Source organism: Dromiciops gliroides, chromosome 3 (genome assembly GCF_019393635.1).
Source record: "Dromiciops gliroides isolate mDroGli1 chromosome 3, mDroGli1.pri, whole genome shotgun sequence".
Classification (NCBI taxonomy): Eukaryota; Metazoa; Chordata; class Mammalia; order Microbiotheria; family Microbiotheriidae; genus Dromiciops; species Dromiciops gliroides.
In genome coordinates, this window is record NC_057863.1 from 342,536,707 (window position 1) to 342,561,038 (window position 24,332).

The following is a 24,332-nucleotide window of genomic DNA, read 5'->3' on the forward strand; positions in this document are numbered from 1 at the left end:
TTTTGGGGTCCTGAACTGTGATTTCAATCAATCGAAATCATTTATTAAGTTCTTATTATCTGTCATCAATAATGCTAAGCACTGACTGGGGATACAAAGAAAGGTTACATTCTAATGGAGAAGACAACATGTAAATAACTAGGTACATGCAAGATATATGTAAAATAAGTGGAAGGTAATTTCAGAGGAGAAAGGACTAGCAGTTGCTGGTGGAGGTGGGGGGGGAGACAGGAACAAGGAAAGACTTCATGTTGGAAGTGACATGTGAAGTGAACCAAGGAAACTAGGAGGAAGAGGTGAAGAGGGGGGTTCCCTATTGAGGAAGCTTCCCCTATCTACTCAAATTTGTTTTTGTTCTGCAATTTATAGTATTAGTTGTCTAGGGAAATTGAAAACTCAATTGACTTGCTCAAGGTTACAAAGCCAGTAAAAGTCAGAAGTGAAACTTGAACCCATCCCTCCCTGACTCTGAAGCCCATGACTATCATCAGTATCCCAGAATGCCTTTCAAGGAAATTCAGTTGGCTTTGCTTTTCTTAGTATCCTGAGAAATTTTTTGACATCACTTCAATGTTTATTTTAAAGCCCCAAATTGGTCATCTAGTCATTTCCAGTCATGTCCACTTTGTGACCCCTTTTAGGGGGTTTCTTGGCAAAGATGCTGGAGTGGTTTGCCATTTCCTTCTCCAGCTCATTTTACACAGGGACAAACTGAGACAAACAGGCTTATAATTCACTTTCTCAGAGTCACAAAGTAAGTGTTTGAGGTCAGATTTGAATTTAGGTCTTCATGATTCCAAGTCCCAGGCCTCTACACCACCTAGTTGCCCCAAATACAGTTCTTATCAAGAACACTCATGCTAAAATAGGAAAAAGACAGGGCTTATACTGTAAGGAGATGTGTGGTTCCTAAAAGATGAAGCCTACAATGGAAATTGAGACTTCGAGCTAGAATGGACCTTAAAGGTCTTCTTGTCCACTCCCTCATTTTACAAATGAAGAAACTGAGGCCTGGAGATATTAAATGACTTGCCTAAAGTGTCAGGTATGAGAGCTGTATTTGAATGCAGGTCCTGTTTCACTGCCTCACTATTTCCTGGGCAGGAGGGCCAGGGAATATTTAAAGTAAAGAAAGGTCTGATGACGTGAAAGAAAAATCATTAAATCTTAGGAAGAATGGTGACCCAAATTGTATATATACTGCTGTCTCAGCAACGGGTCTGGAGTAGAACTGATGGTCATCAGGCGCAGTTCTGCGGCGACACCACGAGGAGGAGCGCTTTTCCCTCCTTATGGATTTCCATTGCATTCTCCACCATCCTTCCATGCAAAAGTTTTTCTTAAACTAACAATGCTAGTGTAAGGAGGTGCTCATCTCTGATTGGACGAGGGAATTTTGCAGGTTTGATTCCTTGATTGGACAGGAGGTGTCGGGGGTGGGGAGAGCGTTGATGGTTGGGGGAGTGGGATCGCTCTTTCTCTCCCCCCTCCCTCAGTCTCAGTGGCTGAGTCCGTTCTCTCCCTACTCTTTACTGTAGCTCGAAATGTTACACTAAAATACAGACTCATTCTCTCGCTCGCTCGTTCTCTCACACACACACGCACGCACGCACACACCCACCCAGCCACACACGCACGCACACACACACACACACACACACACATATAAACACATGCACACACACACCCACCCGCGCCAGGACTCGCCTCCACACGCACGCACACACACATACACACACACATTCACACACACCCAAACGCCCACATATCCACACGGAACACCGGGGACCGCTGTCCGGAGCGGAGTGCTAACGGATACTAAAACAAAAGCAACAAGACAGAAAATAAATAGTGCCAACCCGGGAAGTAGTTATTTCAACCACTCTGGCTTCTGAACCAGTTTTGGGGGGACACCTACGATGGCACTGGATTCTTTAATGCTCTTCCTCTTGGCGTCTGCAGTTGCAGCAATGGAAGGTAAAATATTCCCCCCACCCCTAAAGAAAAAAGGCAAAGAGGGGAAAAAAAGAGCAAGTTTTGTAACTGGATTTCTTTCGCGGTGGCATATCAATTGCATGTCCTTTCCCTCTCCTTTTGGTAAAGGCAGCCTGCTTAGGTGGGGGCCCCAGCGTTCTCATTTCCCTGTAAAATAGAAGGGACTGGGCTGCTCTAGTGGATTGATAGGATTTCGATCTTTGAATGGAAAGAACAAGTGTTATTCTGATTATTTATTTTGATTTTTTTTTTAACCAGGCAAATGTACAGTGGTCTGTTTCAGGCAGCTCTCCACCACCTCCCTTTCCTTCACCCCCCCCCGCCCCCCCGCCCCCAGTCGTCTTCTCCTTTTCTCCACTCCCTCATTCCCCTACACACCGTCGCTTAACTCTCTGTTCCATTCTGGGAGAAGACACTGAGCTGCATTGCAGTACTCGCTTTACATTCCACAAACTGAGAGCTTGGAGAAGGGGAAGAGTGGTTTCCGGGGAGAACTGGATGCTTTTGAGTTAGAGACGTGAACAAGAGATGCGTTGTAATTCAGCTCCCGGGGATTCGCAGACGCGATGTGGCTCTTTCGCTCCCTTGTTCTTTATCTCCTTCCACCTCCTTCCCCTACCCCTTTTCTCTCTGTCTTCTTTGCCTCCTTTTCTTTCTTTCTTCTTTCCTTCCTTTGGACACCATTCCCCCCGCCCCCGCCCCAGTCCAAACCCCATTTCTCTGTTTCATTTAACCTTTTTCTTTCTTGTCTCCAATTTGTTGTGTCTCCTCTCTTCCCCGAGCCACTAAGATAGCTAAGCTTCCTTTAGCGAAGTCAGGAGGCTTACGAGAACCAGGAAAGAGGCTTTCCTCTCCTGACTTTCTGTCGGGAATGTGGAAGTGGATGTGTGGTGCCCCTCTGCCTGTGGATTTAAGTAGCAGCAGGTAGCCCGGCGTGGGGCTGGTCAGTCAAATTCCTGGGAGCGGAGAGTTGGGGAAAACTGCCTGTTGGGTTGAGGAGGAGAAGTCAAGCCCTCCCTTCAGTGGTTCGCCAAGGCAGGCATGTTAGCTTGTCTGGGACTTGCAGTGGTAAAGATCTCATAAGGGAGAAAAATCTGTCTTTAGAAGAATAGGAATTTTAGGAGTTTCTTGTCCCCCGCACCCTTAGAGGAAAATAGCAGTGGTTCCTTTCTCACATGTTAGTGTAATGTAAAGAAGAGCGAACCGCTTTGTAAGGCATTTCAAATGGGGGAAGAGGAGGCATTTTTAGATCTGTCTAAACATACACAGCTATTTCTTTCTGCCCAGAGAAAGAAAGTCATCTTAGGTGAGGGGGCTTTTGTCAACATCTCTTTTTGTATAGACAATTACCTCTGGACTATTTTTTAAAAGAGTGAAGGGAGCGCTTTGAAGTGTATTTAACTTGGATCTTGAGATTATAGCCCCCACCCCAAATATCTACTGTGTTTCCTACGTGTCGAATTCCTATGAGAAATCTCTGCTTTCTCCCCTCCCCTTCCAAATAGTCTTTCCAAATGAAATAGGCTTTGGGCTTCTCTAGGCTGTCAAAAGAGCCTGGCTGATTATATGTCCATCACACTGGGTGGAAAACTGAACTCGGTTCTGGGCAAGAAGTTCTTCCATTGATAGAGAAAGGTGGTTCAGCTTAGTAGAAGCGAGGGAAGCAACAGCCTCCTGGAGAACTTCGAAAGCTTTCTTTAACTGTAAAATTGGGTCCACTTATCTAGTGTTTCTGAATCCACTCCAACTCACAGATTCACTCCCATTCACTTGTCTGGGCTCAGATTTATAAGTTCCCGGTTCAGTTCCTAGTGAGATGAAATAGGTTTTCATTTGGCTCGTGAAAATAAATGATGGGGCAGCTAGGCTAAGCCTTGGGTTGAAAGGAAGGCTTGCAATTTGTATCGAATTCTTGTGGAATTGTGACACAGGGACCTGAGTTTAAAGTGACAAGAAATGTACCAGGTCTTCTGAGCCAACTACACCCACCTCTCTTCCCTCCCCTCCCTTGTAAAGCTTGATTCTTCGACTTAATAGTGATACTTTGGGTGATGTAGCTAAGAATCCTTTTTTCCTTTTGATGAAAACTACGGGCAACATCCTTTCAAATCTCTGCTTTCATTGTTGCTGGGGGAGCAGATTAGTGGAGAGAAAGCCTTCGCTTTTTTTTCAGAACGTGATTTTTTTTTTGTTGTTGTCGTCTTTCCCCATCGCCCCAGCTGGTGGTCTTTGTAGGGGTCCTTTATTAAAATTTGCTGGATGCAAGGGAGACATATGCTGCCGGCGGTAAGCAGAGGGAGAAGTGGCTGAAAGCTTAGAGATTGGGAGCCTAGTTAAGGGGGTGGGGGGTACCAATTGTAATTCAAAAGAAAAGAATTGTAAAGGAGTCCTTAAGAATGTCCTAAGACAAGAACAGGAAACCAAAATGATAGATGCATTTGTAATTTTAAGATGGGAGATTTGGCTTTGCCTCCAGCTTCAGATGTCAATCACTTATAATTATCCTTATTGGTGGTCTGTCTTTATTGCTATTTCTGAATGCTACCGGTGTCTTGGTGGGGAGGGGAGGGTTGGCTGTATAACACAGCTAGAGAAGTTGTTTTCAGAAAAAAAAAAAAAAAACATGCCTTTTTGGCTCCATCACAGTTTTGTTCTTTGCATGTGTTGGAAACGTTGATTTTTGGAGGGGGACAGATTTGATATTTTATCTTTAATAAAGGAAATGGACTGAGTATTTGAGCCTTTGGCGTGTGCTGGGGAGATATTTTGTAGGAGAAACTGTTTTGAAAAAAATGCACAGAGACATCTTGACTTGTCTCTAGTGGTTTTCATTGAGATCCTCCTTTTTCTTGGTGTAGATACATTTTTTTTAATGTTTGCTTTTTCCTTGTTCACGTTCCAAAAACCCAGGTGCCTGGAATTCAGGAACTGGAGTCTTTTAAGCACAAGGCACTTGACTTAGGTTTAGCATCATCCACTGGCAAGAATCTTGCCTCCACTTCCTGATATCTCTACCTCCTACCCTCTCAGGCCTGCCACCTAAAACTTTGCCAATTGCCCAGAGCCTACTTAATAGGTAGTAGTTTGTACTCTGTCGTAGAAACCTCACCATCAAGAGTTAAACGAAACAACATATTCAGCAGAATATTAAAACAGCTCCATCTCTAGCATGGCAGATAGTAAAAACCATTCAGTTATTCCCCACTGCCAGGCAGGTTTCCTTTCCCACCCTATCTACATATATGCAGCTCCACCAATCTAACTGGATCCAATTCTCCTGCCAGAGTCATTTGATTTGTGTTGAGTGTGGCATAATTATCAGAAAAGTGAATCAATAAGAATTCCAAACAACAGCTCCTTCCCATGCAGCACTGGTGTTCGAGGGATGTGGCCACTATTTTTCAGCCACTATCTCTCTGTCTCTTCTTACAGTTAGGTTTTGTCCTGGGAATTCTGTAGGCATGGCTGGTAATAACCCCTGGGCAAACAGCTCAGATGACTGGTCTAATGCCTCAATACCCACAGAGGAAAGCAGATCCTAAGCAAGGGCCAGTCACAAAGGATAATTACCAGTCTGGGGACTTAGCGGGGGTAAAGGGAAGCCCCAGGAAGAGCCTATTCCATCAGAGCTGTGAGCAACTGGGAGGAAGCAGACAGAGGGAGGGAAAGGTCCTCTGAGCCTCCCTTTCCCTCCCTATCTCCACCCCCAGTGGGCTAGAGCAGAGACAGAGTTCGGCTATTCTGTAGGAATAGACTGCTTTGGCATGCAGGGTTGGGGGGGGAGGGAGTTATCAGGGCAGGTTGGGGAGGAAGTGTTTGAATGCTAATCTGATATCCCCACTTTCTCTCTCACCTTCCTATTTCCATATATCCTTGCCATTTCAGGGAAGAGAGGGAGGGCAAGGCCTATTCCAGCATGAATGAAATTTCATTTCATTTTAGTCTATTGTCAAAGGTTCCTTTTGTTGACTAGAGAGCAGTCAGGGGGATAAAGGCTGCCAGCTCCCTTCTCTCTCTCTCTCTCTCTCTCTCTCTCTCTCTCTCTCTCTCTCTCTCTCTCTTTCCCTCCCTCCCTCCCTCCCTCCCTCTCCATCCTGATCTGGTCCTTTGAGGATGCTGTGCTCCTGACTTCAGTGTTTCTGCTTAAAGGGCACTAGGACCCATCTCACAACTCAGTTAAACAAGGGTACACATGTAAGCCCACTCTGACCTTTGACCTGTTTGCTAAACAAGTCCTTGGCCCTAAAGGAGGAGGTGTTTGAAGGATCCTTTGGAATCTGGCTGGTGACCTGCTAGCATAAGGGGCATGCAGTCACTGAGAGGAAGAGGATTATGGTGGGCCTCTCAGAATTCAGATGTCTCTCTTTCTGGATGAATGACCTGGGTCAGGACATCTCTGCCTGGGTGGTTCCTCGGAAGCATTTAGAGCTCTGGTTTGTAGGGGGCTTCCTTCTGTAACTGGGCAGCACTGGAAGAGCAAGTTCATTGCCCATCCCCCCTGCACTGGTAGCTGTAAGGCCAGAGAAGCCTTTTCCACATCCGTCCTATCCCTTCCTCCCCTACTCCCCAATGAAAACTCCCTACTTTTAGGGAACTTACCAGACCTTCAACTTCTAACTAGGCAGACTGCTGACAGCTAGTGTAGGCAGCAGCATGAAGGACCCCTGTCACTCAGCCTGCTGGGGAGCAGATTTCTGAGGCAGATATCAAGGTTCACGCTGACTCTGACAACACTCAGGCAGTGTAGGCACAAAGATGAATCCTTAATATGATGTTCCCTCTGGCCCTTCATACTCAACTGAGCACAGCAAATATATGCTGGGTTGCCACCTTTGTCTGGGGGAACAAAGGTACAACAGCCTGACTTGGGGAGGCCTAGTGAGCCTTCCCACGACCTACTGAGGTAGAGCTATATGTTAAGAATGGAAGAATGGGAAAATGTGACATACCTTTACTTTGTCAATGGATAGGATGCTGCATTGGGAGTCAGAAAGATTTAGATTCACCCCTCACCTCAGAGACTACTAGCCATGTGACCCCGGGCAAGCCACTTAACCATTATGTGTCTGATAAGGCTAAAATTCTGGCTAGTCTGTCTAAAATATCTAATGAGTGACTTTTAAGCATTTATTAAGGAGGATAAGAATTTGGTTAAGAGAAAGAGAAAGGCCTGATTCACCTATGTATTAAAGGGAGAGAGAGCATTCCTAGCTCTGCTCTCCGCCAGCGTCCACAGGAAAGAGCACGAGTCAGAGCGCCAGCCTCCCCCTTCTTCCTCCCACAAGCAAACGTCATGTCCTGATGCCAAAGAAAAGATGCATGGTCTTGCCCTCAGAAACCTTCACCTCATGGTGGAGCTTTTCTACAGTAAGTCTCCATCAGGTGGTGTCATTCCAAGCATTACAGTGCCTCAGTTTCCCCATTTGTAAAATAAAAGTTAGACTCAAAGGCCTCTGAGGAACCTTGCAGCTCTATATCTATGATCCTATAAACACCTCTTGGGGGCACAATGAGCCTCAGACTGACCTGGTACAGAAGGGTATGAATGAATGCCCAAGTCATTCTGGTACCAGATAGCGAAGACAAAGGTTGTTCTTTCTTTCTTTCCAACATAGAAGGGTGAGGTGGATTTTAGGCTTTTCCATGTTCTTTTGGTGGAAGTGGTTGGCCTTTAAAAAAGCATACTCAAGCATACTCACAAATTCCTGTATGTTAAGTCCAATGCCATCTGTGTCTCCATCCTGGGGGTTCCTGGCCTACACTCCTGATGTCAGGCATCAGTGCTTTAAATCTTGAATCAGGTACTCTTTGTGTAAGCAACTGAGCTTCAATCTTCTAAACCTATCCTCTTCATTATCCAAGCATATTGGGCTTAATAAATATTAAATGCCATGATTATCATTGTATAGAGCACATGAGGCATAAGGACTTGGGACTCTGATTTAGCCAGGTCATTTTTTTCAACCTCCTTAGCCAAAACCAAAAATGAATAGGGAGAAAGAGAGACGTGGTATCAGGGAAGGTGACATACCCATCCATGCAAGTCTTTTGCATTGACCTCGGAAATAATCCATCAAAACCCATTTTTCTTGTGGCTATTTTCTATCTGTAACAGAATCACAGAACAGAGAAAGGAGACACATTTGACCAGTTTGGGGCTCTCTTGCACAAGGATCCATAAGACATTCAGTAGACATTCTTTGATGATGAAGTGGTGGACAGAGTAGTTAAGGATAAAGAAGATTGAATGCACTGAAATTCAGAAGACTGGATGGCTAGTCTTAGTCTTGTTGCTTTCTAGATTTGTAGCTTTTGTAAAACTACCCAATCTACCTGTGCTTCTCTTTCCCTATATAGGTATCCTCATGTTGACTGCTCATCATGAAGATGATGTAAGGATACATGAGATACTTGTATGTGAAGTTGCTTGAAGCTTTTTAGAAAAATGTCCCCCGAAATGAAAAGGAGAATCATATTATTGTTTGGTTGTTTTTTTTGGGTTTTTTTGAGGGTCAGTGGGGGTTAAGTGACTTGCCCAGGGTCACACAGCTAGTAAGTGTCAAGTGTCTGAGGCCAGATTTGAACTCAGGTACTCCTGAATCCAGGGCCGGTGCTTTATCCACTGTGCCACCTAGCCACCCCGAGAATCATATTATTAAAGGGAAAAATAGCTATGAACTACATACATGTAATCTTGGTAACAGTGGTCCATGGAAATATTTTTCTAGTTTGAGATGGGTGAGATGGCAATTTTGAGTGGCAAGAGAGGAAAATATCATTTGAGAACCGAGACATTTTGAGGGTGCCCTCAAGAAGGAGTATCTGAGCCAAACTGGACTCAGTCTGGGAAGATCTTAGTTATCTATGGACATGGGAGTCATCATGACATAATGAAGAGAGGGCCAACCTTAGAGTCAAGAAGACCTGGGTTCAAGTCCCATATGGTATCTCTGAGACCTGAGCAACTCATATAAATTTTCAGTGTTTTAATCTAGTAATCTCAAACTCAGATACAAATAGGGATCACTCATCTATACATAGGGATCCTTGCTGGCTGCATATTGACTTAGAAAACCACATATTAACGTTATATTTTTTAATTTATTTAAAAAATATTTCCCAATTGTGTTTAATGGGCAGCTGGGTGGCATGGTGGATTAGTGTGCCAGGTTTGGAATCAAGAAGGCTCATCTTCCTGAGTTCAAATCTGGCCTCAGACACATGAGCTATGTGACCCTGCCGAGTTACTTAACCCTGTTGGCCTCAGTTTCTTCATCTGTAAAATGAGGTAGAGAAGAAAATGGCAAATCAGTCCAGTTTCCTTGCCAAGAAAACCCCTGATGGGGTCATAAAGAGTAGGGCAAGACTGAAACAACTGAATTATATTTTGGGCTATACTGAGGATGGTTAAAGCCTGAATATGGCTTGAGTGTTTGACATCTCTGCTCTAGACAACTCTTTAAGACTATAACTTGTCGAGAAGGTGCTAACCTACATTAGTAGAAAGAGTTTCCTCATCTGGGAGTTTCCCATGTTAACGAAAGCATAGGTGCAGTCCTTATCCTGTATCCTTATGGGAATCTGTCTCTGTCTCTGGCTCTCTTTTGCTAAAAATATTCCAAAACTATAGGAAAGTTCAGTTTTGTGAGAGGGCCCTAAGGTAGGACTACTGCTGTGTGTGATCGAGGTAAATTAAAGACATTTGTCATGGGGACTGAGTTGAAGATGTTTAGGAAATTGGAGTCCATTGTGTTCCAATGGGAGCAGAGATTGGGGTAAAAAAAGAAGACAATGAGCCAGGTGCTGTTGTTGTTTGGTTACTTTCAGTCATGTCCAGCTCTTCATTCCATTTGGGATTTTTTGGCAGAGATACTAGAGAGGTTTGCTATTTCCTTCTACAGCTCATTTTATAGATGAGGAAACTGAGGCAAACAGGGTTAAGTGACCTGTCCAGGGTCACACAGTTAATAAGTATCTGAGGCCAGATTTGAATTCATGGTCTTCCCAACTCCAGGCCTGGTGCTTTATCTACTCTGTCACTTACCTGCCCCTAATGAGCTGGTACCGAGCTAATTAGGGAGGAGCAAGAGACCAAGAGTCTCTTAAATGAAAACAACAAAGGGCTGGATAGGATGGAGTGAACTTGAAACAGCAAGGCTGGTTCCTGAGTGATGGTGGCAGAGGGAAGGTCTAAAAGCTGCTGAGAGCATCGAGGGGTATGGCATCTTCCTCCCGAGGGCTTGTATATTAGGGATTGTAAGAGAGGGCACCAGAGAGATATGCTGTCTTTAAGAGACAGAAGATAGGAATGTAAGAAGAGGTCTGGGAAGAAAGTTTAACAATAAAGGAAGATTCCAGAACATTCTGTTGAAAGAGAGAACAAAGGAAGATAGGAGCCATGGAGGGTAGGCCTGACTTAACTGAGGGGATAGTGGAGGCATCATCTTTTCTAATACTAGATGAGTCTCCATGCCAGGTGGTGGTAAACTAGGGGCAATGTGGCCAGTGGAAAGACAGACCCAAGGAGAGAAGCATGAATGTCATGAGACCCTAGAGAATTTCATTCTGGAGTGACATGAAGGGGAGGAAATGTGCCCAACATAGTCATGCATAGATTATGGGTATGCCAGGCCCTCCCTGGAGTGAGCATTACCATTGGCCCTTTCCTTTCTCCTTAGCTCACTCTCCCTGAAGGGAAGGGGCAATGGTAATACTTGTTCCACCAGGTGCCAGCCCACATCCCACATGCGTTGTGTGTCCATGGTGCCCCCTCAGTTATTAGCACCTGAGACAGAGGCCGTGTGCTGGACAGAGACAGCAAAAAAAAGTTGAAACACAAAGATAATCCAAACATAGGCTTATGACCAAGAGCTTCCATCTTTCCCCATCCTTTTGAGATGGAAGAGAATATTCTTTTTTAATAGCTGCCTCTGCTGATGCACCCATAGAAGTTGAGCAGAGAAATGGCCCAAGGGAAGACTGATGTCTGGAGGGACAAAGGAGCAAAGTGGAGACTGGACAACATGATGACTGCATAAGGTGAATCATCAGTAGGTGGCTCTACCTGCTGCTTCCTCCTGTCAACTGATGGGTCCATTAGCTTATTTTGTGCCGGGACATCTTGAGTCAAATTCTCATTTTGATTTCCATAGTCTTGAATGTGTGTGTGTCCTTGTACCCGAATCCCAAGAATGAGTGTTCCTTGGAAGGGTTCATTTTTATGTATCCCTATTCTGCACTAGCCACTTAAGTGACCTGAAGATTTCAATCAGATTTTCTTCTCCCCTAAATGTGGTAAAGAAACAGCAGCATTAGAATGGCTGTCTGTGTGAGGAAATTACTACAATAATAAAGTAACATCCTGGGAGAGATTTCTTATTTAAAGGAAAAATTCTTCCTGAAAAATTTCTAGGCTGTACTGTATCTGTTGGCTCAATCCTCTATGAAGATTAAAAGTGAGGCCTATGAAATTTGTTTGAGTAGCAAGGGGTCTCAGGCAATCTGGGACATTTGTTTCCTGAAGCATCACTAGTTCCTTTCCTCCTCTTGACAATGAAATCTTAGTTTGGCCTGGGCTGCATGAACATAGTACGTGCTTAATAAATGCTTGTTGATTAATTGAATGATTGATAGACGAATGACTTTCGCTGGGAGAGAGACAGAGAGACACAAAGAAAGAGGGAGACAGAGACAGAGACAGCGACAGAGACAGACAAAGACAGAGAGACAGATAAAGTAGAATGGAAAGTTCAAAGGACAATAGACCATAGAGTCTTCTCTGAGGATATTTGCTTGGAGTAGACCACTGTCTGTACTTGTTATGATACAACTGTCCCCAGAGATAGCGGGCTATATTAGAAGTATGGTATAACTTTGTGAGCCTATAGAATGTGTATTAAGAAAGATCTCTGGGGCAGCTAGGTGGCACAGTGGATAAAGCACTGAACTGGATTCAGGAGGATCTGAGTTCAAATCCAGCCTCAGACACTTGACACTTACTAGCTGTGTGACCCTGGGCAAGTCACTTAACCCCAATTGCCTTACCAAAAAGAAAGAAAGAAAGAAAGACCTCTAGTTCAATTTTATTCAACATTAGCAATGCTATCTATGCATTATGCATTCCAGACTCCACAGCAATAATCCATTCATGATTTGGTAATTATAAAACAGGCACTTCTTTTGTAAAAATATTCCCTTTTTTGAGGACCCTTCCTATGATGCAGGGACTTCTTGGACAATAGCCATACTTGTGCATGTAAAAGTAGAATGGTAGAAATGTGTATGAGCTCCTCTTGATCACCTGCAGAACTGCTATAAATTTCTAGGTAGAATAAGTGTCCAAGGTTCATTAAATATTGTTATTCAGTCATGTCTGACACTCTGTGACCCCATTTGGGGTTCTCTTGGCAAAGATACTGGAGTGGTTTGCCATTTCCTTCTCTGGCTCATTTTACAGATAATGAAACTGAGGCAAACAGAGTGAGATGACTTGTCCAGGGGGTCACAAAGCTACTAAGTGTCTGAGGCCAGGTTTGAACTTAAGAAGATGAGTTTTCCTGATTCCAAGCCCAGTGCTCTATCCACAGTGCCACCTAGCTGCCCCCATTTGTGTTATAGTGGTACTGACAGTCAAAAATATAGGATGGATGGATGGATTACCAGGAACATTTGGACAATGGAAGCCAGAGTATCTTCCAAAGCATTTAGGTTAATGAATAACTAAAAGAGATTTGAACTTGAGGTTAGAAAACTCGGGATCAGTGTTGGCTCTGCCACCTACAGGACCTTGGACAAATCACTTTACTTCCAGGCCTTTAAAAAACTTACATTCCTACTGGGAGGGATACAACATCTGCAAAGATAAAGGATATGGGAGTTTAATAAATGCTTATTGACTGACCGGCTGTCTGAGAACCAGGAAAGGTGGCAAAGGAGAGATGTTGCCTCAGTTAAGACGTAAAAGAAACTGTGTATTCAGGTGGAGATGAGGAAAGGAATACATTCCAGTCACAGGGGACAACCAGTGAAAAGGCAGGAAGGGGGCAGCTAGGTGACGCAGTGGATAGGGCACCGGCCCTGGATTCAGGAGGACCTGAGTTCAAATCTGACCTCAGACCCTTGACACTTACTAGCTGTGTGACCCTGGGCAAGTCACTTAACGCCAATTGCCTCAACGAAAAAAAAGAAAAGAAAAGAAAAGGCAGGAAGGAGGAGATTGGAATACTAAGAAGGCAACAGATAGTCTGGAACAGAGAGTTCATAAAGGACAGTGATAGGAAATAAGTTTGGAAGAGTAGTCTGGGCCTAGACTAGGAAGGACTTTAAATACCAAGTGAAGAGTTTGTATTTTAACCTGGAGGCAAGAGGGAATTGCTGTAGCTTCTTAAGTAGGGGGGAGTGACATTCTCAGACCTGGATCTTAGGAAGATTATCTTGGCAGCTATGTGGAGGAGGATCAGAGGGAGAGGAAAAGCAGAGATCCTGAGAAGAAGGTCAGTGTAATCAATAGTCCAGGTGAGGGGTGAGGAGGACCTGAATTTGGGTTATGGGGAAAATAGCTCCATACGTACGTTGTTGGTATGATGGTAGCGATGATGCTCATACATATGAGAGACACTTAGCAAAAGTTTACTTGCTTCCAGAATGATGCCAAGCCCCAAGCTTGGAAATGACCCCTAAAATCTGACTTTTTCTATGCCTTTGAAACATGTATGTGCGTAGTATATGTGTATGTGTATGGATATGGGTATGGGTATTTGCATGTGTACGGGTATAGATAAGTATGAATTATGTGTGTGTGCATGTATGTATACGTATATTTTTTCAATTAAAGACATTTGTTTTCTCTTCTTCTCTCCCCTTAACTCCCTATTACACACACACACACACCAAGAAAAATAAAACACATGAAACAAGTAGACATTCTAGCAAAACAAATTCCCACATGGGCCAGATCCAACAATGCATGCCTCGCTCTCTATCTTGTGACCGCCACCTCTCTCAGGAGGTAGGTCACATAGATCATCAACAGTCCTTTAGGACGATGGTGGGTCATTGTACTGATCTTAAGTCTTTCAGAATCTTTCAAAACAACATTAATTTTATTCTCTCTTCTCCCTCTCTGTTTTCTGTTTCTTTCTCTTTCTTCCTCCCTCTCTTTCTCCCTGTCTGTGTCTGTGTCTATATCTCTGTCTCTCTCTTCTCTCTTGGTCTCTGTCCCTGTCTCTCTTCCCCATACCATAAAGAAGCCATTTGAGATGTCTGCAGTTGTTCCCCCAATTCTGCTTTTGAGGCTAGTTATTTATGGTTGGATAATCCAAGCACTTTATTCCTCTTGCTTCTACCCTTCTATAACCCTTGGAATTCATTTTCCCAAAGAACTGAAACCAGAAATCAGCTGTAAGGACCTATTCAAGCTGCCTGGAACAATCCAAATTAGAATTTTGCTTCAAACTGGAATTTAGCCCAGCAGAATGTAAGCTTTTCCAGGGCAGAGACTATGCTATTTTTTCTTCTTGGTATTCTTAGGGCTTTATTAGTACCTTGATGTAGTGAGTACTGAGCCTGTCATACATGCTGCCCCCTGAAGTCAGGTGATGCACAAGATGATCATGTAGGATTTTTAAAGACAGAAAAATATTTTGGTATGAATTGGCTTCCTGGATGTTTGGAGGTATCAGATATTGCTGTATTGCATGCGTATATCTCTGTAACTACTTAAAGAGAAAGATGGGAAGGGAGGATACCTCTTTTCTCATTTTCCTCCAGAGTTGATATGATTGTTTCTCTCAGCCAGATAGAAACCCCTAGCTCAGGCAGACCACCTTTTATTGCTACTTTGGGGAGGAAAGTTATTTCCATTTTCAATTACCATCAGCTCCCCATTATTCACTGTCATGGGAGGCAGGGCTAGCTTCGAGAAATGAAATTTTCCAATAATTCTCCATTTTTAATCTTGCCGATAGTTTAGGCCCCAGTCCCTTCCACCATCTTCCCTGCCTCCTGGTCCAACCCCCTTTACCATTACTGGCAATAAGTTTCCAACATGACAGATTTGAATTTGATCTCCTCTCGCCTCCTTTCCCTATTTCTTATTGGAAGTGATAAAAAGACAGCAAAACTGCCAAAAGGCAATCGACAGGGACGCAAAGGCAGAGAAGAGCTTGGATAATCCACCCAGCCTGGAAAAGCATAATAATAAAGAATAACTCATAGATCATTTTGCATATATTGACTCATTTGTTCCTTACAACAGCCCAATGAGTCAGGCAGTTTGTTATTCCCATTTTATAGATGAGAAAACCGGGGACTGAAAGGACAACACCTGGTGTATATTTAAATGCTACTTTTCTGAGGATGAGTCCTGGGCTTTTGGTGCTCCATTTTGCAGGAACAGCAGTTTCTAAATTTGAGGACTGGGTTCATTTATGCAATTTTCATTCATTCAGCAAACATTGATAAATGTGGAGCACACATAGGTTATTATAGATATATTCTAAGAAAGTCCATGTGACCTCCCAGTTTGCATTCATACAGCCCTTCTATATAATCGCATCCCACTTTCTAGACCTTCTCTATATTTCTCCATTTTCTATGCATATTCTTTGTCTTATTTATACATTATCCTTCCACTTCCATACAAGGAAAGGCAGGGAATCCAAGTGGGTAGTGATAGATATTTAAGAGCTGTGTGATTTGGATAACGTCACTTAAATAGTTTGACTGTTAGGGAAGTTTCTACTTCACCCTGTTGTTGCAAAAATCAATTGATATGATATATGTAAAATACTTTACCAACTTTAAATAACCCTATAAATATCCATTGTTATTACATATTTCTCATACAACACAACACAACACATTGATTATTGTTGTCGTTGCTGCTGCTGCTGCTGTTTACCAGGCCTGTGATTTCATTGGTGGCACAGTCAGCTCCCAGTGAGCAATTTCCTCTCTCAATGGAGGTAGGCATCTTCTCTATAATGTCTAATCTTAGAGCATTATTTGAAGTGGGGCCAAGACCCTTGGACACACACTGGGCAACTCACTCACCCTCTCGGTGCCCCCTCATGAGTCTCTAAGAGTATATTAGTTTGCCATCTGCATCAATGGATAGAGCATCTTCTCTGGGAATTTCCTAAACCCATGATATCGTAGGTCTGGATCCAAACCAAACCAAAAAAGAAATGAAACAAACAAACCCAACAATTGCACCAAACACAAAACTACCCTCAGTATCTCCCATTTACATTGTGCTTTAGGATTTACAAAGCGTTTTCCCCCCACAACAACCTTGTCAGGTCAGTAGGGGAGGTGTCATTACCCTTGTTTTAGAGATGAGGGAAGTGGAGCCCAGGGGAAAGTGCTTCAGGTCACACAGTGAGTATCAGAAGCAGGAAGCTGTTGAGTTTCTCTCTGCTGTTCTACACCCTCTCAGATGTCCTTCCAAGCTCACAGCTGACTTCAAATCAGAGCATCCTACTCAGAGCTCAGCTGCTGACTGCGGACCAGCTTAAGGGTACCTGAACTTGGGCCCAGTGGTCTTTCCGCTCCTCTAGGCAGCCTATTGGCTGCTGTCAGCTCTTTTTGGCTGCTGTCAGCTCTTTTTGGCTGCCTTCCACGACTGGCAGTGTGGTTTGGACACACGTCTTCTGTGTGGCAGGGGTGGGGGTCTATCCATACACAATAATGCCCTGGGAGGGCCCCTGAGGTTTTTCTTAGGGCTGACTGATGTTTGTGGCATTTGAAAGGAGTCAGATTACTTGTGTCCTCTCCATCACCCAGCCCCTCAGCCTCTATTGTCCTCTTATCTCTGGCTGGTACCGCCACTGGGCAGGTTGGTCCCACTTGAGATCCCGTTGTCAGCTCTGATTTAAAGTCAGCTGGGAGCTTGGAAGGACATCTGAGGGGACGTAGAGTAGGAGAGAGAAACCCAACAGCTTCCTGACTTCCCTGGAAGAGACCTCCCCCCAAGGGAAGTGACTTTGGACATGGGAAGAAATGAGAGGAATGTGGAAGCACTGCAAGTCCCTTCATCAAGGGACTTCTCTGTGAGCGGCAGCCAGGCCTTGGTTAATTGTGCTCTTGCTTTCCTCTTAGCATTTTACTAGCACATCAAGGCAGACTCTTTGAACTCCTCAGCCTTCCCACAGCTGCCAAGGGTGCTGCTTTTGGGTTTGTTTGTTTCTGGCCTGGCTAGACTTCCCTAAAGCTTGTTTCAAACCCCCTCCTGCTGCTGCTGCTGCTGCTGCTGCTGCTGCTGCTGCTTCTGTGCTGTAGACCCTCCCTGTCTGTGGCTGTTACCTCCTCATGAGATATAGTCTTGGACTGGACATTGGAGAAGAAAAAAACAAACCAACACCGACTTCCCTTGTCTTTCCTCTTATCTACTATGAGGGTTGGGGAGGGACATGGTGGAGGGCCCATAGGATCACAGACAGAGCTGGAGAAGACTTTGAGAGCCCATCTTAGTCAAATGCCTTCCCTTTTACAGAAGGGAAGCTGTGACTTGCCCAGAGTCATAGGCATACACAGAAAAACTGGGATTTGAACCCAGTTCATCCAAATTCAGCACTTTCCACTCTGTCAGGCAGCCTTCCAGGGAGAGTCCTGCCTGCACTAGGAGCCCTGGGTTTGAGGCCCAGCTCTGTTACACAACAGCTGGGGGTTTTTGAGCTAATTCTCCATCTATCTAAGCCTTGCCGTCTCCTATACATGGCCTTTCCTGAGCTCTCTTCTCATCCCCACCTCCCACCTGTCATACCCCTCTCCCATCACCTTGTATTAATTTTGTCCATGTGCATTTGTACACATATGTAGATAAGAAAATATGTATATTGCTGTATATGTGCATGTGTTGCATAGGTGTGGTATATGTACACAAGTGAATATGTATACACCACATGTGCATATGTGTATATGAACACATATACCTTCATTCCAAGGTATATGTGTGCAAGTATAGGCATATAGACAAATACATGTATATTTAATATCTGCATATATTATACATGAATGCATTATATAATAGATATTTATATGCATGCATGTAATATCCATACAACATGCATGTGCGTTTATATACACATACCTATACATGCATGTATATATACACATACATATACATCTCTGACTGTGTCTCTGTCTCTGTCTCTCTCTATATATCTTTTTTTTTCTCTCTTTCTCTCCCTCTCCATAAAATACTTGACCTAAATCCTAGAGAGATCTAGGTTTAAATCCCATCTTATTATTATACTTATTAATTGTGTCATCACGGGGAAGTAACATAACCGTTCTGAGTCTCAGTTTCCTTAGCTATAAAATGGGGATATTAATACTGGATATCTTCCTAGAAGGGCTATTGTGGGGCTAAATGAAGATAATGTTATGCAAAGTGCCCTGCAAGGTTTAAAGGGCTAGAGGCTCTTTTTGGTATAGAGAACTCCCAAGTGAGGAAACTCTCCACAAATACAGGTTGAAAACTTCTCTGTAATTTGTTGTCTTAGAGAACTGCCGCCAATATTGAGAACTTAAATGACTCATCCAGGGTCATATCCCCAGTATGTGTCTTAGCTGGGATCTGGACACAGGTTTTCCTATCTCAGGGGGCAGCTAAGTGATGCAATGGGTAGAACCCTGGGCCTAGAGTCAGGAAGACTCATCTTCATGAGTTCAAATCTGGTCTCAGGCAGTTACTAGTTGTATATTATAGGACCCTGGGCAAGTCATTTAACCTTGTTATGAAGTGCTTCCTATATGCCAGGCACTGGGTGAAGTTCTGGGGAAAGAAATACAAAGAGGCATTTTCTGGCCTCAAGGAGTTTAGAATCTAATGGGAGAAGAGACATAAAAGGGGAGCTGAGAAGGGGATGGGGTAGGAGGTATCCAAGCAGGGCATAGTGGCTGAATCAGGATAATGGTGGATAGCTCATCTGGGCCCTTCCTCAACGTGGAAGGAGCACTTCATTTTGTAACTTTATAATTAACCTATAATGTAATATATTTTGAAGCTATTTGCATCTCGTCTCATCACTTCTCCTATGCCATGAGCTCCTAAACTTCATATTTTCCACAGTTCCTCACACAGTGTTCTGTATATTGTAGATGCCTAAAAATGTTTGTTGGTTGGATGGTAGGTATGAGCCAAGCTTTGAAATTCACAAGGTTCTTCTCCCATCAAGGGGAAGGAAGAAAGGAGATGGAGGTTCTTCTCCTCATCTCTCAAGAGATTCTCTCTTTTTAAAATTTTTAAAAATTTATGTATTTATTTATTTTTTTTGCAGGGCAATGAGTTTAGTTAGTGTCAAGTGTCTGAGGCCAGATTTGAATTTTTTATCTTTTTTTAAAAAAAAGAGATTCCCTCTTAAGGGCTTGGGCTAGAACTGCTTTCTCCTCTGTGCTATCTAGACATGGTTCTGAGCTAGCTTGCTATTTTATCTAAAATCTATAGGGTGTGACTGAGTATCCTCAACCCATCTCAACACACCTCCTGTGTAGTGTTATCTCATCTCCCTCAACAGTTGGGAAATATCCTACTCCTTTGAGTTCAATAAAATGCCTCTGACTGATTCAATGGATATGGCTAGGCCTTGTTCACACCTGGATCACATCTCTGATCTATATATTCCGTTCAGAAGTCTATGCCTTATGAAATTATTGAGGAGGGGGTATGGACTACCCCTCATACCAAAATAGAAAGTTTAGAAGTAATTTTCTAGGCAATAGGATGTTGTTGAAGGTACTTGAGCAGAGCAGTGAAATGATGAATGCTGTGGTGATTCTAGCAATGATAAGGAGAATGAGTTGGAGAGGAAAAGAAATTGGACAAAAGGTGGGGAAAGTTTGGTAGCTACTGTTGTAATCCACATATAAGATTATGAGACCCTGGACTATGGTATAAGCATTAGCAGTAGAGATTGTTGTTGTTTGTCCTTCATTCTCGGAGAGGACCATGACATTGGGGTGATGTCATGACTTGCAGTCAGTTTGGATTTAAGTGAGAGAGGGCTGTGCAAGGTCACCAATCTCACTCTCTCCTCCAGAGCCATCTGGGTCCAATGGCAAGATACATATCAGGAAGACTGGAGATGCTCCCAGATACTTAAGGCAATTGGGGTTAAGTGACTTGCCCAGGGTCACCCAGCTAGTAAGTGTCTGAGGTGAGATTTGAATTCAGGTCCTCTTGACTGAAGGGCTAGTGCTCTATTCACCTAGATGCCTCAGAAAAGTAGAGATAGATTGAAGGGAGTAGACAAAGGAAGATAGACTTTGCTGACTGAATAGATTTAGAGGGTTAGAGAGAAGGAGTGAAATACTCTGAGGTATTGACCCCAACTGATTGGAAGAATGGGGATGCTGTTAATAGAAATAGTGAAATCGTGAGGGGAGCTGGTTTGGGTGAAGAGGATGCTGATTAGTTTAGATTTTACCATGTTGATTTTGAAATGAGGGCAGGACAGCCAAGTGGAAATGTCCAGCAGGCAGGTAAAGATACACCACTGGAGCTCAGCAGAAAGGTCAGAGTCAATTATGTCCTACTAGTAATTGAAACATGGGGGTGATGCGATTGTGAATAATGGAGTTTTGAGCTGGAAGGGACCTTTTTCTGAAGGAGAAAGTAAAGAACAGAAGGGTCAGGATTGAACCTTGATGAATGTCCATATTTAGGGGATGGGAGGATAAAGAAGAGTCAATCAGAGTGACAGAAGTATGACCAGAGAAGTAGAGAAGTACCAGCGTGGTGCCATAGTGTAGAGTTCAAGGGAGAAGACATAACGGCCAGGAACATTTAGTGTGGCAGAGAAGGTCAATGTGTGGGACAAAGAAAAGACTATTTGGGACACTGGAGGGGACAGTTTCAGTAAAGCAGTTGGAGCAGAAGCATCATTATGGAGTGTTTAGGGGTCATTTTACTAGATTGCAGCAATGGGACTCAATATGGGCAACTCTCGAAGATTCAGGCACCAAATATCCAGCCTGTGGATTGCCCAGGTTCCCTGCTGCTAGCCTCCTCCTCTGCTTTTCCCCATTTTTTTCACATCCTAAAACTGGGTGAAGAGCAGGAGTGACAGAGATTCAATGCCGGCCAAAGGACCTTTTGTCTTCCTCCCAGCTACAAGGTTTGATGGGAAAGGAGGTTGAAGTGATTGGCTTAAAATGAGGTTTTGAAATTATCTGTGCCTTGTTGCCTGTGGTTGTAATCCCAGCAGGATTTTATCTACGCTGTTACTAAGGGTAACTGAGATTTGATTGTACTCAGCATCCAGAGTGGCAGGGTGGAACAATCTCTTCTAAGCTAGTTGGGAAAATCCTGATTTAGTGCCATTAGGTAGTGGTTGGTCAATGGTAAAATGCAGAAAGCACATGAAGCAGGGGAAGGGGAAGGAGGTAGGAAAAGCTAGTGGCTCTTCTATTAATATTTTACTATTATAAAGCCCACTCAACTGTTCGCCAGATCACTTTACCTACACTGTTTCCTTCCGTCCTCAAAACAGCACCATGAGGTCAGTCAGTAGACAATTTTTTTATTAAGTGCTTATTATGGTGCGTCAGGTAGGCCGGACAGGAATTATTATCTTCATACAGATGAAGAAGCTGAGGTTCAGAAATATTGAATGATTATTTTACAAGTGGTCCTTCCTTAAGCCTGACCTAGATTTTACCATGTTGATTTTGTGTGTGTGTGTGAGGCAATTGGGGTTAAGTGACTTGCCCAGAGTCACACAGCCAGTAAGTGTTAAGTGTCTGAGGCTGGATTTGAACTCAGGTCCTCCTGACTCCAGGGCCAGTGCTGTATCCACTGCGCCACCTAGCTGCTCCTTACCATGTTGATTTTGAAATCAGGGCAGGACAGCCAAGTAGAAATGTCCAGCAGACTGGTAAAGATATACAGTTCAACAGAATGTTCAACAGAATGAACACTCATAGGTCATTCAACAGTTCATGGAAGTAGATTTACTTAGCCATAGTCAGAAATAGGGCAGACCAAAGACAACCTGAGGTGATTCAGCTAAGCAAAACTCCCTGCCTTGGAGTGGCCCACGGTGGTCCAACAACCAAGCATCAGAAAGCAACTGGAGCTCTTCAGATTGTTTTGTTTTGAATTTAGGTGATTAGTCTGCAGCTCTTAGTCTGCAGAGCCAATCAGGATATGAGAATGGTTTTAATACCTTTTAAGGAAAAAAAACCAACCTAGCCTAATTTGCAGAGGGTGGGCATGGTGGTGACATGTTGTTTCCCTTGTGGTTAGTAAGGGCCATAGAACTGGGGCTAGAGTCTGGCTCTTATAACTTCTTGTTGTTCATTCAGTTGTTTCAGTCAGGGCTGACTCTGTGATTCCATTTGGGGTTTTCTTGGCAAAGATGTTGGAGTGGTTTGTAATTTCCTTTGCCAGCTTATTTTACAGTTGAGGAAACTGAGGCAGACAGGGTGAAATGACTTGTCTAGCGTCACAAAGCTAGTAATTGTATGAGGCCAGATTTGAACTCAGGAAGAGGAGTCTTCCTGATTTCAGACGTGGAGTTCTATCTGCTAAGGTGCCACCTAGCTGTCCTCTCTTATAACTTACTCCAGTACTCTTCCCTTTCTTTTTTAGCCTTTAAATCCTGGAGGCAGGATCCTAGGAAAATGAATATCTCTTTATTCTGCCTTTTTTCAAACCCCTGATTTCTGTCACTATCCTTTTGGCTAGGTCAGAGTCAAATGTGGTCAGCAGTAATGGAAAGATGATCGTAGACGGATGATGAAGACGTATTTATAACAGTATTTACATTTTGAACTGTTTCTCTTAACTGAGTTTGCATTTTCACACACACACACACACACACACACACACACACACACACACACACACACACACACACAGAGTCTTTCCCGGTTGTCCCTCAAGACCAATGGTATGCAGTTGCAAGACAGCTGGTTCTGGTTAAGAGTAAACTCCTAAGCTATGGAAAAGAGGAAAGCTGACTGGGCCCTTCAGGGTGGGATGTTTGCTGTCATTGTATACATTTGGGTTTGCAAGATCAGCCTCCCACTGATCATTTATTTATTCATGTATTTCCTTATTTGTTTATCTTATATTTGACTCTTTCTCTCCCATGTCTTTTGTAGCAAATCAAGTTACTGCATCTTATCTATTTCACTGCTCAAATAATTATGTCTCACACCTGCTTCTTTCTCTCTATCTTCCCACCATCATCAGCCCAGGATAGGCTCTTGTCCTTGACCATTTTAATAGCTACTTCACCTTTAAATTTTATTTTCTTTAGGATTTGGGAGAATTGAATATGGTTGTTGGTAGACAGATGGGAGAGTTTGAAAATACATGAGAAAGAGGAGGTGATTGTTGGAGCAGGTGATGGGATCAAGGGCATCCTTAAAGGGATTTGTCTTAGTAAGGAATGGTGTTCCCTCTATTTCTGAGACTGAAGAGAGAGAACAAAAACTAGATGGTGCTGGGAATTTTTGAGGAGCAGAAGAGGTGAATTTAGTGAGTTTCCATTAGGTGGACTTGATTTTATTTTTAGTGAAATAGGAGGCTGTCATCTGCTATCAATATAAAATATAGGGTAATGGCTAGGGATCTTATTGGAGAAGAAAAATGTTCAGAAGAATCACATTTTGGGGCTAAGAAAGGGAATAAAAAAGGAAAGAATAAAAGAATCTCTAATAGTAGCAAGGGCCCAACTGAAGTTATATACTATAAATGCATATTCAGTGACATCTTACTAATTTTTTTCTAATTATGTTCGGTAGTCTGGGCGCAGGAAAAGAGAAAAAGATGGTAGGAGTTATTCAGTATTGTGGATTAGTAGGCTGGGAATAATGGAAGGTCAGGGTGGTGAGGACTTCTATGGTTTTGGCTAGTGAATCATTAAAGTGAGAGACCACTGGAATCAAGGATAGTTATGGAAACAAGTGTAGCCAGGAGGGATCAAGGGACTAACTATTACAAAGAGTCAGTCAATCAATAAGCATTTATTTGACACTTACTATGTGCCATGAACTGTGCTAAGGGATACAAAGAAAGGCAAAAACATGATTCCTATCTTCAATGAAGGTGGTACAATGGATAGAATACTGGTCATGAAGTCAGGAAGACTCATCTTCCTGAGTTCAAATGTGGCCTCAGACACTTAACTAGTTGTGAGACCCTGGGCAAGTCACTTAACCTTGTCGGCTTCAGTTTGTGCATCTGTAAAATGAGTCAGAAAAGGAAATGGCAAATCCCTCCAGCATCTTTGCCAAGAGAATCCCAAATGGGATCATGAAGATTCAGATCTAACTGAAAAATGACTGAGCAACAACAACATCCTCAGAGAGCTCTCTGATGGGGGAGA

At 43.3% G+C, this 24,332-nt stretch overlaps 1 protein-coding gene across 6 annotated transcripts in view; it reads left to right on the forward strand.

Moving 5' to 3' along the window:
• The first annotated feature begins 1,519 nt into the window (after positions 1 to 1,519).
• Positions 1,520 to 24,332, forward strand: part of EPHB1 (EPH receptor B1) — a 745,891-nt gene continuing 723,078 nt past the window's right edge. For 5 of the 6 annotated variants that reach the window (XM_043997282.1, XM_043997279.1, XM_043997280.1 and 2 more), the window contains exon 1: positions 1,521 to 1,977. In XM_043997282.1, coding sequence (XP_043853217.1) covers positions 1,920 to 1,977 — 58 coding nt within the window. In that variant the 5' untranslated portion in view covers positions 1,521 to 1,919. Of the gene's footprint in view, positions 1,978 to 24,332 lie in introns of all 6 variants that reach the window. The other variant, XM_043997284.1, reaches the window with a different exon arrangement.